This window comes from Hippoglossus hippoglossus, chromosome 6 (assembly GCF_009819705.1).
Source record: "Hippoglossus hippoglossus isolate fHipHip1 chromosome 6, fHipHip1.pri, whole genome shotgun sequence".
NCBI classification, from domain to species: Eukaryota; Metazoa; Chordata; class Actinopteri; order Pleuronectiformes; family Pleuronectidae; genus Hippoglossus; species Hippoglossus hippoglossus.
Genome location: NC_047156.1, coordinates 15314475 through 15331102, shown reverse-complemented (window position 1 = coordinate 15331102; position 16628 = coordinate 15314475). Strand labels below are relative to the sequence as shown.

Below are 16628 nucleotides of genomic sequence, written 5' to 3'. Positions count from 1 at the left end.
TCTCGAACAGAAATGTTAAAGGGACACAGTATTGCTCTTCCACAACATAACTCCTTAAGGAGGCGCATTAACAGCCAAAAGAGGCCAAGATATTTTATCTCTTGTCTGAATCACACTTCAAAACCACTGAAAGCTAGAAGGACACTACATCTGCCAAGGCTAATGCCTCATCTCGCCATATCAAAGCCGTTTTTCACATTAATCCTCTAGACTGTGGTAGCCCACCATATTCTAATTAGTCCCGCCACTGTTTATTAATGAGACATGACACTTCTCATGATAACATAAGAGATATTTAACTTAGTGTTTTGCTATTGCTGCATGCTTGTGCTATCGTCCATAAGGTTGTTATCATCCACACAGTCGGACCTCATAGTTTCAGCTGCAGTTGTGTCTTGTGAGTTGAGCGCATTATTCGTGCTCCATAAGACAGAATGAAGTCTGCGGGAAATGCTGAAGAAACAAAATTCCTGGGTCTGAACCATTTATTCAGATCAGCACTGAAATTCAATGGGTTGTTCCCTGACCTATACCGTATCCTTTCACCACGTTTCGTCTTAATCTGTCCAGTAGTTATTGTGTAATCCTGATAACAAACAGACAGAGAAAGTGAAAATATAACCTCCTTGGCAGAGGAGACCAATTCTTTAAGTCCAAAAAGTTGTTGAAAGACGTTACAGAGAAGTGAGGGAGAATCGTACACATACTTCTCGCCATGTACTTCCCAAAAACCCACAGGGGCAGTTCCCACAGTGACAATCAACGAGACAAACCATCCAAGGTGACTCACACTGTTTGATAAATGAGACTTGGAATATTTCACACTTGCGCTGCCTGTCACTTCTAAAACCCATATTGACAAACTCTGAGTGAGTGAGTGAGTCTCAGTCCTTTTAAAATTGCAGCTCTGGTTGAAGCAGTGAAATCTGTTTTTTTAGGTAGAGAGCATTTACATGCAAACCACTTTGCAGTGGAGGCTTTCACACAAAGTGGTCTAATGAACTGTTGGTTGTCTAATCTCTCTCAGAGTCCTCAAACGCCTCGCTCTGATGTAAGCTACTGTCAGAGCGACAGAGACAAATAAAGGACAGAGACAGAAGGTGGAGCCACACGCAGAAAAGAAACTACCACAAACGCAACTGCAAGTGCAGCGAGGCAACCTTGAGCTGGACGTTCTCTCCTGGCCCCTCACACAATGCTCTCGCTCTCTCTCCTGCTCCTTCTGATTGTCTCTTGCTCGCTCTCTCCCTCCCTCTGTCCGCTGCGTTCTATCAGATAGTGGCCTTTTAGTACACAGCAGTGATAAAGCTGTCAGAGTGGCTGTGGAGAGAGAATAGGTGGTCTAAAGCTCCCGCTATCTCCAATCTGAGCATCTCCTGCCTTTTAAGAACATTAGTAGGGAAATTAAAGTCTCTGTCTTCTTAACGTCAGACCAGATTCTACCGTCGAGCAGCTGCATGAATGTGCTGTGACAGAGAGGCGGCTCTAAAATCTCCTCCCCTTAAAACTTCTCCCTGTCACAGGCTTGCGTGACCAAATGTGTATGCCCTTGGATTGAACTTTTTTCTTTGAGTTGCTGCTGCTGTTGCATGAATGGGTGCTTACTTGACTGCATCTGTGGCCCTTTGCAGTTGTCCCCTGGTTCGGAGGATGATGACGGCGAAGGGCCCATCAGTGAGAAGCTGGGCCGGATCCAGTTCAGCATAGGTTACAGCTTCCAGAACACGACTCTCACTGTCAAATTGCTCAGGGGCCAGGACCTGCCGGCCAAAGACTTCTCTGGCACCTCCGATCCCTTCGTCAAGATCTACCTGCTGCCTGACAAGAAGCACAAGCTGGAAACCAAGATCAAGAGGAAAAACCTCAACCCCCACTGGAACGAAACCTTCCTTTTTGAAGGTCTGTGGTATTCCCATTTAGCTACTTAACCAAAGAATTGTTGCAATTATTGTTGTTATCACACTTTTTCCATCATGTGTTGTCACGCCGCCCAAAAAGAAGGATCTACTTTTCATTCCATAAAACCCCTGGAAACATTTCAAATCCTAAGCATATCCCAAACTTAACACCCACCTCACAGTGCCTTGACAATTTTCTGATGTCAAATTAGCCTCTCGGGGCAACAGCCAATATTATGGTGTTTCTGGTGTAGACAGCGGATTTCTGGGCCAAGATCCTGCCCTCTGTTTGCCATTCACCGTTTAAAGTCCGACTAGTTTTCAACCATCTACATGTGAATGCAGATAAACATCAGATAGCTGATGCATTCTGGTCAATGTGGTCTGTGTCTTTTGCTCTCCACACAGACTGTGGCAACCACAGCTTGCTCAAACATGATTGGTCAAACTGGAAATGGAAACCAGAAGGCTTCCGTCCCTCGCCTACAGATCACTTGACCACTAACACTGAACATTTTAGCTAAAACAGTAGTTATTATTCAACAGTTTATCAATGAAAAACTCTGATGAGCTGCTGCTTCAGGACTGTGGGTATCGTTTCATCAGATTTTATCTTCAAACCAGTGGACTAGTGCGAACAAAAATAGAAATCTCTCATGTGAAATAACCACAACACAATAATTGGGGACAGTTTTCTGTTCATTTGAAAGAGGCTAAGGGGTTTTCCGGGGCCTTCAGACATTCTGCTTGGTTTCAACAACTTTGCGGTAGCTGTTTAAAGCAAGAGTTGAGCTTTTTGGAAGTATTTACATCATCATGAAGCTACAACTAAAAGCTTTACTCTTTTGAAATAAAGACTGGAAAGGAGGAAACATTAGAGCTGCTGTGTTCACAGGTAACAAAATCCATCTACCAGCATCTCTCAATAACCATCACGCTATGTCTTGTTTTGGCATTCCACATTAAAACTGCATACAGTCTTTATGCTAAGCTAATCTAACCACCTTTCTGGTGTAGCATTATATTTAACAAACAGATATCAGAGTGGTATTGATCCTCTTATCTAACTCTGGTTTATTCACTCAAAAGCAAATATGTTTGTTTAGTCCCATCATGACAATATTTGTCAACACAAAGAGAGTGTGAGTGTGAAAAGTCACAATAAAGATGTGATTTTCTTTTTTCTTTCGATCAAACCTCCAGAAACTGCAGACAGATTATGGTAAAAAAAAAAAAAAAGTATGTATATTCCTGAGCGCTGCAGATCTATGGTAGCATGATGACCATTGTGTTTGGATGACAGTTCAACGGTAAATTAACCCGAATAATGTTCAAAAGGCTCAGACTCTTTCCAAAAGTAGAACAACAGTCAGCGCTCTTGAAAAAGGAGTGTGATAGGTTTTTGTGGCTGGAGTGTGATGATCCCTCTCAGTCATCAGAGAGAGCGCTGGCTCGTTCTGCAGTGTTTGAAATGCACTTTGGCCTTTGCCAAATTCATCCCTGTTAGTACGGTGCCGATTACACTTTTCACTTTGTTCTGTCGAGAATGAGGTTTTTCATCTGTGCAACTCACCCCTCGCTGCCCGCTCTGTTTCTCTGTCTGTTTCTAGGCTTCCCGTATGAGAAGGTTAGAGAGCGCACTCTCTACCTTCAGGTGTTGGACTATGACCGCTTCAGCAGGAACGACCCCATCGGAGAGGTGTCGATCCCCCTCAACAAGGTGGAACTGGGCCAGATAAAGACTTTCTGGAAGGAGCTCAAGCCCTGCAGTGATGGCAGCGTAAGAGTGGGAGGGAATAATGACGAATCCAGTGTTTGAGTTCATACTTTTAGTAGAAACAAGTATGAGGCCGTTTGTTGACGACTTTCAGCACGTGAGCTTGATTGGTCTAATTTTAGAGTGAGCAACGAGATGGGCTCTGCCAGCCCGGTCACTGGACCGGTTGTGTTTGGCACGAGGGGTTAGAGCAGAGAGGGCAGTGATGTAAGATTACACAAGCTAGTGAGTAATGTGGAGTTTGATATTCCCTGATGAAATCTGATATTAGACCCTGTGAATCATACTCCATCGTGTGTGTGTGTGTGTGTGTGTGTGTGTGTGTGTGTGTGTGTGTGTGTGTGTGTGTGTGTGTGTGTGTGTGTGTGTGTGTGTGTGTGTTCCTCAGGGGAGACGAGGAGACCTGCTGCTGTCACTCTGCTATAATCCCTCTGCCAACACCATCACTGTGAACATCATCAAAGCCCGCAATCTCAAAGCCATGGATATCGGGGGAACCTCAGGTAGAGTCTCCTCCATGTTGTTTAGCCTTTTCTCTTTCTAACCCTTGTTCTCTAGTCCGTAGCCCTTCTCACGACATTGGTCTGTGTGTCCTCACACACACACACACACACACACGCAGCTCCAGCCGGCTTTGTGTTCAAACATTCAGTGACCTGTCTGTGCAGATGACGGTTGCCGTCTGGCTCCTAAGCTGAGTCGCACCTCAGATAGCTGCAGCAGCAAGGTGACATTACATCAAGTGTCTGTCCCTTGGCCTAGCTCTACCCCGTTCTGTCTCTTCTGTATATCTATGAGGATCTTCAGCCTCCCAGCCAAATCTGTGTCAGCCAGGTCTGGTGCTAGTATCAGGTCTTTCTGTGAAATGCTTTTCGTGGCATATTTTTTCCTTTGTAAAATGACTGCCTCCTCTCACAGTAGGAGCAGGATCTGTTTGTATTACAGAGTATGATAATGCTCCAGAATTGGGAGGGCAAATCCCAGGCCCTATTTCCATAAATACTTCCTCATTTGTATGTTTCCTTGCTCAGGGGATAAATTGACCTTGAGGCCAAACTAGGTATCTGCTTCCCTGCTGCCTCCTCTGACTTTACCAATTAAGAGGGTAATTGCAAACCTGACCCCAAAAATCACCTTCCACGTTCTTCTTCACCTGCCCTCTCATGTAAACCACTGCCCCCTGCGTCCACATTGCAGATCCATATGTGAAGGTGTGGCTGATGCAAAAGGACAAGCGTGTAGAGAAGAAGAAGACGGTGACGATGAAGCGCTGTCTGAACCCCATATTCAATGAGTCCTTCCCCTTCGAAGTGCCCGCCCATGTGCTGAGGGAGACCACCATCATCATCACCGTCATGGACAAGGACAGGCTCAGCCGCAACGACGTTATTGGCAAGGTAACACTTTGTCTCGTTGCCCCTGGTTACAACATATACTCTAAGCACCTTCTGCTCCTCTTTACATAAATGTGTTCGCAGTTGATGACGTTGGACTCGGTCACAGAGAGGAACTAGCAACCTTTTCGTCACATTTCAAACATGTCTGAGTTAAATGCTGTGAAATTAACAAAGAGGCTGCAGCCGCAAGGTTAAACATGCAGTGAGAGTAGATACATGCCCTGCTGGCCTTACAGACCGCTGTAATAAAAATATCAATCAATCATCATCTCTGACGAGCATTAAGAATAAAAACAGTCACTAAACTAAGCTAAATAACCGGCTGCTGCTCCAACTACATATTTACAGTACAAATGAATCGTCTCAACTTGGCTGTTGAAACATTTCTTCAATGTCTTGTCACGATACTTGATGTTCATTCATTTGTGATATTATGGGGCAACTGCGACAGTCTACAACATGTCCACTAAAAGTACTTTATGTAGCCAACAAAAGTCTCAAATTGTTATTACTGGTCTTTGATAACATAACACAAGTCTCGGGAGAATTGAGTTATTGGACTGAGGTAGAAAAAAGAATGAGAGCGAGAGCTGGAGCTGGAGAGATGACTTTGAATTGCACTGAACTTTTATGGCTGACTCTTTTTCTGATGTGGACAGTTTTTGATGAAGCACTTGACTTTGATGGCCATCCCTAGTTGTTTGAGCCGGAGTATACAGACGAAGACTTCCTACAAATTGAAGAACGAATTAGGAGAAAGAGTCACTGCACTGTCGGGAGTGAGATGTCTTGTCGAGTGTAATGTTGCGCGGCTCTTAGGAATGAATACCCAAAATACAAATTTGAATCTTTTATTGGTGAAAAAAAGCACTTTGTGGACTGTCGCAGTTGCCCCATATGTTGTAGCCACTGACACCGTGTCACGGCTGCCGGGGGAGAAAATCTACTGTGCCAATAGTTTTAATGAAGCCAATAATGTTCTGTACTTTACATGATCTCTTCCTCCACTCTCTTAGATCTACCTATCATGGAAGAGTGGACCGGGGGAGGTGAAGCACTGGAAAGACATGCTCGCTCGGCCGCGTACTAACGTCGCCCAGTGGCACGCTCTCAAGGCCTGATCGAGCCGCCCAGTTTCCTCCATGGCCTCCCCTCCCATCTCCTGCCGCCCCCCTTCTCCTCCTCCCTCCTCCTCCTCCTCCCTCCTCCCTCCTGCCTCCTGCCTCCCTCCCCCTCCTGCCTCCCTCCCCCTCCTCCTCCCACTCCCGTCCTTATGCACAAGACTGACTTGCTGCCAGGCTGCGAAACACGGGTACAATTAGCCATCTGCTCTCTTAAACCTTTAAACTCTTTGCTTTCAAAATCTCTATTCCTCTCTGAAAATTCTCTCTCTCTCTCTCTTCATTTGTTCCTTCCTCTCTCATATACGGCCGTGTCTTTGATTTAAGCCTCTCACCCTTTTTCGCCGATGGTCCCCCTGTTTCTGACTGTCTGTATGTCTGTCTGTCCACATGCACTTTGCCTGCGGAGGTCTCCGATGTTCCGTTTCTTTGTCGACCCCTTGGTTCTGAACTGCACTGCAGCCCCCTGACTAATTCAAGGTGCCGGTCCCGTGGGATCACAGAGAATCTTATTAAAACCTAATCTCATATAATCCTATTGTATTGACTATTCCAGGTACACATATATACATATACATGCTAATATAAATGGCGTTATAGATTGTCAGAACCCCCACCCCCCCCCTAAAAACATGAGTAGTATACAGTATGTTATCCATAACCTTTCTGCAGTTTCTCATCCCTCCCCTCTCTTCATTTGTCACCTCGTTCTTGTCATCTGTCTCAAGTGAACTATATCCTGTCCTCCATTTCTGTCCTCCCTCCTTTTACTCAAAAGTGGTTTAATGTTCAGCTGAAGTTGTCAGAAGCAATCAATACTCAGTTTGTGATGCGACCAGCTGAACTCGGATGGAATTGTTGATACTGCTCTCTCTATCTCTCCCTCCCTCCCCCTTTTTCTTCTCTATAAGCTTCTTCTTTCTTTCCCCTTTATTGTTCCATTTTTCTCTTCCTCTGGCACAATATTAGCGAACCCCTCCTCGCCCCCTTTTTGGACCCCCCACCCCCTCGTCGTCTGTGTGCTGTGGGTGCTGTGCCGTAGCTCCAACAAAAATAGAGATTAAAAAAAGAAAATACTTAACTAAACTGAACTTTCCGACGTTTGGAAAGCGGGAACACAACAAACTTGTGAAATGGATCGCTCCTGATTTTTCCAGACAAAACGGCCTGACATGGAGAGAGAAAAAAGAAGATGAAGAACAAAAAAAAAGTAACCAAGATACGATGATGTCATTTTTCACAGCATCACCAACTGAGGAAACAAATTAAAAATCTTCTTCCAATGTTTAGATCGAAACAGAAGCAAAAAGCAGAGTTTGTGCTGTTGGTGCACGTGTGTGCTCACTTCAGTCTGTTTATTGATGCTATGAATTCTCTGTGCTGCCCTGTGCTCTGGCTTTGTGCTGACGGGGGTCGAACTCCAGCAGTTTTGACCTGTGTGGCTGCCTTACTGCGTGTGTTCATGTGTGTGTGGGTGTGCGTGGGTGTGTGTGTTCACAGGAACAACATAATTCTGACTCGGCAGAAACCTTCTTCTCTTTTCTCTTTCTCATCTTGCGCTCTTCTTGCTCTTCTTATACTGCCATTGTTTCCCCAACCTCTTTTACTGCCCTGCCTTCTAAATGAGGGGAAGTTCTATCTGCACTTTTTGAAAATGTAATAACAATAATAATGATGATCGTTTTGATGATGGCTATAGTACAGGTGGAAATGAAGGGTGGAGTATCTGAGAGGGTGAGGGAGAGGCGACGTCTGCTCTGTGATTTCAGGGTCTGGAGATGGAGTGGGGGACACAGAGGAGGGATGTAGGGCTCTCATCCTCCTCTCTTTTTTGTTCCTCTTGTTTTCCTCGGTGCACCTGTGTACATGTGTCTGTGTGTGTGTGTTTGTATGTGAGCTACCAGACTCCCGGGGGCAGGCTACTGGTGTCTGAAATGTCAGACCAGAATGGAGAGATCAGGCCCATCTGCTTGTCACGTGGGGCCGGCCCACACTACAGTGTTATTACACAATGTGTTGATCAACAGCAGGCCCGCTCTGAGCGCTCAGAGTCTGTATCTGCCCACGATGCTGAGCAGGAGCCGCGTGTAGATGTGGGAACAGGGAGACAGATGTGCAGTTTGGCTTTAACGCAGGAAGAAAAACAGGACGACAGCGCCTCGTCTGAGTTTTAGTTGTTGTTCACAGAAACTATGAACAACTGCGTGTCACACACAGTGGTTGTGATATTAGATGACGGTCTGATCTGCCGCTGTGAGACGCTCCCTGAGTGTTTGACAGCAGCACAGAGAGCACTGGGGCTGGTGCCCGTAAATAAAACAAAAAGCAGCGATGCGCATATTGTCAGTTATCAAGAGCCTCTCACACAGATGTCTGCTCCTTCGTCGTCTTACTCCTAACTGAGTGTGTTTGTACATTCATAAAAAGCTGTGAAGCATAATAATCCAGTCTCCTCGCTGTTTTTCTTATTTTCACTGCAGTGACTTTGATTTTATTTCTAAATGAGCATCAACCTTTCAAACATCTCTCAGGTTTACACTGAGCAAGCAAAAATAATGTGTTTTTCACTGCTTCTGTTAATAGTGTTTGTTGCTCCTACTGACTCTGGCCCCATTAAAGCCTGCAGGTCCTGCAGTGGATTTAATCTTCTCTTATCTAGCAATAATTTGATAGTATCTCGTGTTTTTGTGCTCGTTTTGATTTATGCTAATGATAACCCAATCACCGCGAGACAAATTGAAAGATAGTCTAATCTTCACAAGGTTTGTCCTGTGTGCTGTGCTGTGAGTGTATTTTGGGCGGGTGTGCTTCACGTGAGCCGCGGTGCTGTCCGCTGTGATGCACTGATGTAAATGGGCCTGACCACTCAAACCGCTTTACAGTTTTATTACACACACATATTCACACAGTGCATCTATGGGAAGCACTTTTTCTATGAGGCACGCAAATGTTGCATGTAGAGAACTTGAGAACAGAGAGAAGTCATTAGTGCTAATCACAGCAATGACTTCATTGGTCGTATTCGATTGCTTCTAGAAAACAGATTAAAGAGACTTTGGTATCAGCTGATCCAGTCCAGCACCCTTCAGAACAATTGGCCAGCCGTGGAACAGGGCACACTGTTTGGACAGGCACTGCCTGCAGTGTCACAGCTCATTACTGAACCGTGAGGTGGTCAGAAAGGAGCAATATCTGCCTCCTCGGACCTGAGGGACTCGTTGTGTGCAGGGACAACCCTTGCTTAGAATAATACATGACGCGCGACGCTCTCCTGAGCAGCGATGAGGATGATCGACAGGGATAAAAACTCATCAGTCGAAATGAGGAAAATAATCAGTGGGTGATCGTAGTGGAAGCTGTGAAAGCCAAACCTGGTTTGAATAAGCAGGTGTGCAGGTGATGAGTCAACACAATACGTCCGCCGTTTCCTTTCACCGAGATTACATCTTGCTCAAGGAGTGATAAATTGTTATGCTAAGGGGGTTTACAGTGCTTTGTCATCAGTGACCCTGTAAGCTGGGGGATATGGTTTTATTTTTAGTAACACGCGGCACAGTGTGATGCCTCTGATCCTCCAGGGAGACTGGGGGCTGGGGGCTGGGAGGGTACAGGGTTCGGCTTTTAAAACTTACAACACCGGGAGCTTTTGAATACAGACAACTTCTTAGTCCTAAGCATTATATTTTCCATTCTTAAAAGTTCTCTAAAAGTTCCTCAATAGGCCGGTTATCAAATAATTAGCCCTTTGGGCGAAGGCAGGGAGTTACTGAGCAAACTGTTACAATGAAAATGTGCTTCTTATGTAAAATTTCTTAACCTCTTTTGTTTTGTTGACATCGGCTTTTCTGTCCCATTGTTCAAGCTCCCATAGACCCAAGTGCTAAATGAAATAATGATAATCGCTAAATCAACATTTTCCTTTACTACTGGCCTTATTAAAACTTCAGTTCAAAATCACATTTATAAGCTTTTCTCATTAAATAACATTTAATGAAGAGTCAAACTCATAAAACAATGTAAGTAGATGTTAAAGAGAACATCAGATTTAAAGAAAGGACTCTGTACTTTGCAAAGAGTAGTTCTGCAGGTACCTACAACTTATCTTAACTAGACTAAAACAAGACTCAGATTCAGACTCGGCAGGTTTAGTTACAACTGCACTCGTCACAGCATCAGTTTGAAGTTGATAGGATGAGAAAATAGAGGGACAGACAGACAAAGATTTCTGAATTTGTTGATATCTAAAAAGACAAAATCAGTCAAGTTGTGCTGAGGGTCATAGCCACTCTATAAAAGTCACTATTGCCTCTAAAAACAGCCAGAAATACAGTGAAATGTGACTGTAACACTGCCAATCGTTGAATAAGATACTAATTGAAGTCACACTTTAGGAAACCGAGTGTGTCAGAGCTGCATATAATTCATCACACAGTCCAGAAAGTTCCACACTCCTTAAAAAAAACAGCAGTCACTCGGCAGCTCCATTAAAACGGATGGTAAGCTCAGAGCCAAACAGTATAAAGGAGAAAGCAATTTCCAAATCCCACTTTTATTTTACTGCCACCTGTCTCACACCTCGAAACTTATTGCATTTTGTTGGCAGCAACAGTGTCAGCAATGACCTTCAACAATCCCTGGCTCATGAATACAGCGTGGTGGCGGCGGCGGCGCAGCTACTCCCAGTGAGGACTGCTGTCAGACTAGATGCACTTCCTCTCCTCGCGCTCAGCCCCGGCTCCGTCTTCCATCATCGCTCCGCTCCCTGGCGAAGCCAACTGGTCGCTGCAGGTGTGGGTAATTACTGTGTGATTACTAAGGTTTAATTTACGATGACACACACAGAGAACACTGCCCACAACTTTGCCACGGAACACAGGCTCTAAAAACCAATTTCCTTTGCCACTTAAATGAAATTTATACCTATTATATATGTTATTTCCTAATTTTTCTTTCGATCTGGAGAGTATCAGAACACTTTTTGAATAAAGTTTTTCCAAATTTCTTATTATTAGAGGCTCATTTACTTCTTTTATAGTTATATGTATAGTCACTTGCCTCTGGGGGTGGGCTATGTTGGTTTCTGCTTTATGTATACATCAGTGTGATAAAAACGACCTAAAATGACCATCATTGACAAAAGTTTTGGACTTTTTAGTTTGGTACATGTCCCGTCCACAAACATGGAGCAGGCAGGGTTTGTGACCTCTACTGCAGTCAGCCACCAGGGGGAGATCGAGACACTTTGGCTTCAGTTTTGCGGAGCAGTCATATCGTCCATCTTTATATAAAGTCTATAGTTTGACCAAATACCTGCAAAACTAATGACATTCCCATTGGCCTCAGCTGCATTTAGAACTAACTGGCAGATGTTAGCATGCTAATATGCAATAGACTCTTACTCTATGTATAAAACTTTATTGCTGGATAAAGTAAAATATCCATCACCTGGACTCCCATCTTCTCTGAGATGTTTATTCCTCCGTGTTCTCCCAAATTAATCATTGTCACCAGCAGCCTCCTCCTCCTCTGTTTACTTTCTAAATAACTAAAAGCTTTATTGGCTGATGGGGTCACACCTGTTTGCCAAGGGATAAGTAAGATATTCCTCTGAGCCTGATGATATTATGTGTCCTTGTCGCACGCTCTGAAGCCCCTTTCTTTCTCTTCACTGGTTTTCCTTGATGGATATGGCTTCCTCAAGATGAGCGTCAATGACTCACTCTATTGGAAAGGTGCCTGCTTTGCAGTAGTTTGGGCGATATTGAATTAAGGGTACACTGTGCTTTATGGGAGAACTTCAGGTGTGTGTGTGTGTGTGTGTGTGTGTTTTAAAATCAGGCTGTAGTAATCTCATCCCAGTGGGACTGCAGTGTAGCTTTTATTCTGCTGAATCATATTATGACAGCGCAGGCAGCCCAGAAGTGTCCCGGGTCACCTTTGTCATGTGTCCAGTCCGTCCTGTGAGTCTCGCCCTGCGCAGACAGCCCTCGCCTCCTCCAACCACCCTCTCCATTGTTTTAAGCATCTGGTGAAAACCAATGTGACTTCTCCCAATCAGGGTTCAAGTGAGCATTCTTTGAATGGTAATAAAATGAATATGAAAGACAATAAGTAATAATATATTTTTTTTTCCTTTTTTGTTCACATTTGACTGTTGGTCAGTGTGTACGTATGTGTGTGCTTGGTGTTCTTGTGTTGGGTTTATTTCTTTACAAAAACGTGATAAGAAACTCCTTCTGTTTTTGAAAAACTTTATGTAAATATCGTTGGTGAAAACTAACATTTGTTGTATGCCGAGTTTGTTTTCATTTGTCACTTGAAATGATAAAGAAAACAAAGATATTCATGAATAACAGTGGTGATGTTGATGATGCTGAATCTGATTATAACTGCCCTTCTTGAATAAGGGCTTTTGATGTCCGCTGTATAATTGTTGGAGGTGTTTGAGGTTCGGGGCAAGAGAAACAAAGGGAAGGAGTGATACCCGACACATCCCAGGCCCACTGTAGCAACACTGCCACATGCCTTCATACCCTTGACCCCACCCCACCTGTCCCCACCTCCCAACACACACACACTCACACACAAACACACACACTTCCAGGAAATAGACGTAGCCTGTGTCATTTACACCGTAAAAGCATCCATGTACTTTATTACAAACAGAGTCTTCCCTGGCTGTGTGAGGGAACTGTTCACCTCCCTGTGGAGTCACTCTGCCATGGCCGCCTGGCATCACATCTCACCCTGTCTGCTTACAGGCTTGGGGATTTACTGTAATGCCATTGTGTTAGACGGGATTGGCCCTGTACTGACACTGATGATGCCTTCCATTGAATTTGAAGTCATAATTGCTCAGCTGGAGGCCAGACATGGGGACGGACAGGCACGTATGGAGGAGGGAGAGGAGCTCAAAGTGAGAGAACATACATCATCCATCTGATCTGACACAGTAAAGACAATTTGCATGCTTGTATTTGGGGTTGGACTCCGGATTAAGCACCGCTGACTGCTGTGAACTTGCCACATAATAGGCCCGTCTCTTGCTCCAGATATTTGTAAGAACTCCTGAAAGTAGAACACAGGATTAGACTAGGAACCATCACATGCCTGACTGTAGAAATTAGGGATTTAATCATCAAATAAAATGAGGGAGAATAACACTGATCTCTCTAAATATCTAAAATATGCCCTTTGCAGTCTCAACACTCTTTTAACCAAAATTGTAAAAATGCACCAGGGCTGCAGTCCAATTATTTCCCCTCTTTTCTATATGCCACCGCCCTATGTATCTGGCTGGGTCTGCATACAGTGCAGGGAGGGAGCTTATCAATTTCGCATTACTTTTTTGGACCGTCCCTGCTACAGACATGATACAGTACAGCAGATACTCCCAGCAGCCGTCTGCAGGAAGGACAGGGGATACTGTCCTGCCTTCATTTGTAATACCATCCTTTAGAGGGAGTCTCACAGGGAGTCCGAAAATACAAACACACACACACACACACAGTCTGCCATTTATCGATGCACTGAAATCAAATTCTCACTATTTTCCCTAAATCCAGACCCTTCAGAACACTTCTTTCGTTTCTTGCTGGTTGTAAATAGTCTTTGTGAACCTGTTAGAGCAGCCTCTAACTCCTGCCATAATGTGGATATTTTTGATCAGGTAGGTAATAAGCAATACACTATAATTGATCGTATATACGCCATACTTTGAACTATTACTTACCGAGTCGGATTGTGACTCCTCTTGCATTATGGGATGTCGAGGGTAGCACTCCTGTTTCTTCACCTGCTTTCTCGGCTTGCCATGGGGCCCACCTCTTCGACAAAGAGTGCTCTAACTCAAAAACACACAATTGTGATGTGTACAATCTAATTTAATGTATTTATTTATGTATTTTTGCCAACTTTGTATAGTGTATAAATATCTATAAATATATGAAAAAAAGACAGTACTGTATAGATTTTAGCTGCCTGGTAAGGTTAATAGTATATACTTGGTAGACTAAAAGAAAAAGCGTAGAGCTGTTCAAAAGCCAGTTATTGAGAAAATGCTTTCTGTAAAACCTGGTGCCACTGGCTCTTTTTATATTCTAGGTTTCGTTTATGGTTCATTTTTTTATTTTAATTAATTTTTTTATTCCAGCCAGTGGGATCCAAAGTGTGTGTTGTTCTTCTTTCCGTACGTTTCTTTGTTGATCGGTTGGTTTGTTGTTTTTTCTTGACAAGACACAGCGAGGTTCTGGCAGCCAGGAGAGTGCAGTGGAACGCAGACTGGGACCCTGTGCAGTAGTGTGTGCGTGTGTGTGTGTGTGTGTGTTATAGGTGTGCGTCCGTCCATAGTAGTGCTAGTGCTCTCTGTGCAGTGCCTCCTCCCTCCCTCACTCCTCCCTCGCTCTGATGTAGTTAGTCATGTGACGCAGTGCGTGTTAAGGTGCAGAATGACTGTGTTTGCTGAAAGCTGGCAGATGCCCTCTCTCTCTCTCACTCTTTTTTTGTCTCCCCCACCACACTTACACTCTGCTTCTTCATCACAACGCTTCAGTTTGTCCTCCACCAAGTATAGATTTCCACTTCCTCCGCTCAATTGTTCATTTACTCTCCCATTCAGCTGGCAATGCGAACACCACCATTGCAATTCCCCAGTAATCCATGCTTCCTCATCTATCAGTGATTCTTTGCCCATTAGCCGCTCTCATCCATCACCCACCACATTACCACCGTGTTTATCTGCAGGACTCTGTGGACCAGAGAACGATTTAGCACAGAAAAAGGAGAATGGATCCATGCAACTCATCCCCGGTCACACCTTCACGCTTTTCCTTGTTTGTCTGTACGGACTCAGAGGAGACGGGCAGCTGCCGGCTCTGCCCACAGAAAACACAAAGCAGCCATATTCAGAAGTTAAGCACAGAGCTGTGACTCAAATCCATGTTGTGGTGGCTTCACTGCTGCCCTGTTTGTAGCATGAGAAAAGCCTTAAAGATCGGACCAACTACACAAAAAAAGTAGTGGGATAGAGCATTTGCAGTGGACTATTATTACCTTCCCTTTCCCACACCAGATTTATTACTCAGTATTCCGATGTGTTGCTTGGTTGCTCTGTATATATCTGTGTAGTACTTCTGTTGATGTCCTTGTATTAGGATAGTAATGGGTTCTTACTGGGTGTCCTCCGTGGACGTCCTCCTCCTCCTGCCTCCTCACATTTCCTCCAAAACTTCAAACATTCCATCTGAATCTCAAGCGAGAAGCGTTTTTGAGATGATTAGACTTCACGTTGGCTGAGAGCAAAACAGCAGAATGACTGACCCACAGGTGTTTCCACAGAAGCCATGAGAATAATCTAGAAGTCACGTCCCTCTGAGAACCGCAAAACCCGAAACTTGACTCCACACTCAGCGTGAAGACCCTCACGCACGCCCCTTTGCTCCTCCAAACCCACCTCCGCACTGACTACACCCGGCTCTGAGAGGTGCCTGGGTCACCGACTGGTTTGCGGAGCCACTGGCCTCCCAGGGGGAAGAGGAGGGTGAGGTAGTTGAGGAGGTGGGAGAGCCCCGGGAGGCGGCGGAGAGGCGCGGCGCTGTGGGTCACATCCTGGGTCAGGAGGGACGGGAAGGAGGGCGTCTCGAGGTCAAACCCAGTAGCACTTTAGTTTTGCGTTCCATGTTTTTTTAGCCTCTCCTGTTTTTTGGCCGAGCGGACTGTGATCTTACTGGTTGATTTTCTCGTTCTCCTCCACCCACCAGTGTTACAGAGTGTGTTGGGTGGACGGAGCCATGGAGCTGAGCTCTGATTTTGTTCCATATTAAAAAATAATTTTTACTACACCTGTGTGCAGAGATTCATTGGTCTGTCTAATTGTGTTCTCTGAGGGTCGCTTGAACAGTGAAACTGCCACTGGAGCAAAATATGTGAATAATTAAACACCACACCTTTATGGTTTGTTTAACATCTAATTCCAAAACCAACATGCTGCCGTAGTTAAATCAATTACTAGATTAACTCATTAGTTGGCTGACAGAAAGTTTACTGTTTTGATAATTGACCCATTTTTTGAGTCAATTTCAGCCACGTTCGAGGCTTAACTCTCAAATGTTCATGGTCCCCAGAGGGTGAATCCTAAAAATGTTACTGACCCTCTGACTTAACACCCACCATAAGGTCGGAATGAAATATCTCGACAACTACTGGATGAATGTCCATGACATTTGCTGCTGATCTTCTAGGTCACCAGAGGATAAACGGTATCTTCTTTGATTATTTCACCTTTCATGTTGCACCATCAAACTTTTACTGTCTTAGTTTCATGGTCAATCACTCGAATAACCTACACCACTGCTAATTAGTGCTAATTAGCTGAACACGGTAAACCTTATTTTTACTAAACATCAGCAAATTAGCTTTGTCATTATGAGCAGGGCCG

The 16628-nt window shown here is 44.4% G+C and overlaps 1 protein-coding gene across 6 annotated transcripts in view; it reads left to right on the top strand.

Annotated features, from left to right (window-relative positions):
- syt7a (synaptotagmin VIIa) overlaps nt 1-10233 on the top strand; it is a 75436-nt gene extending 65203 nt beyond the window's left edge. For 5 of the 6 annotated variants that reach the window (XM_034589338.1, XM_034589340.1, XM_034589339.1 and 2 more), the window contains 5 exons: nt 1632-1899; nt 3509-3678; nt 4064-4178; nt 4873-5072; nt 6089-10233. In XM_034589338.1, coding sequence (XP_034445229.1) covers nt 1632-1899; nt 3509-3678; nt 4064-4178; nt 4873-5072; nt 6089-6193 — 858 coding nt within the window. In that variant the 3' untranslated portion in view covers nt 6194-10233. The remainder of the gene's footprint in view (nt 1-1631; nt 1900-3508; nt 3679-4063; nt 4179-4872; nt 5073-6088) is intronic. The other variant, XR_004614230.1, reaches the window with a different exon arrangement.
- Nucleotides 10234-16628: the final 6395 nt, after the last annotated feature.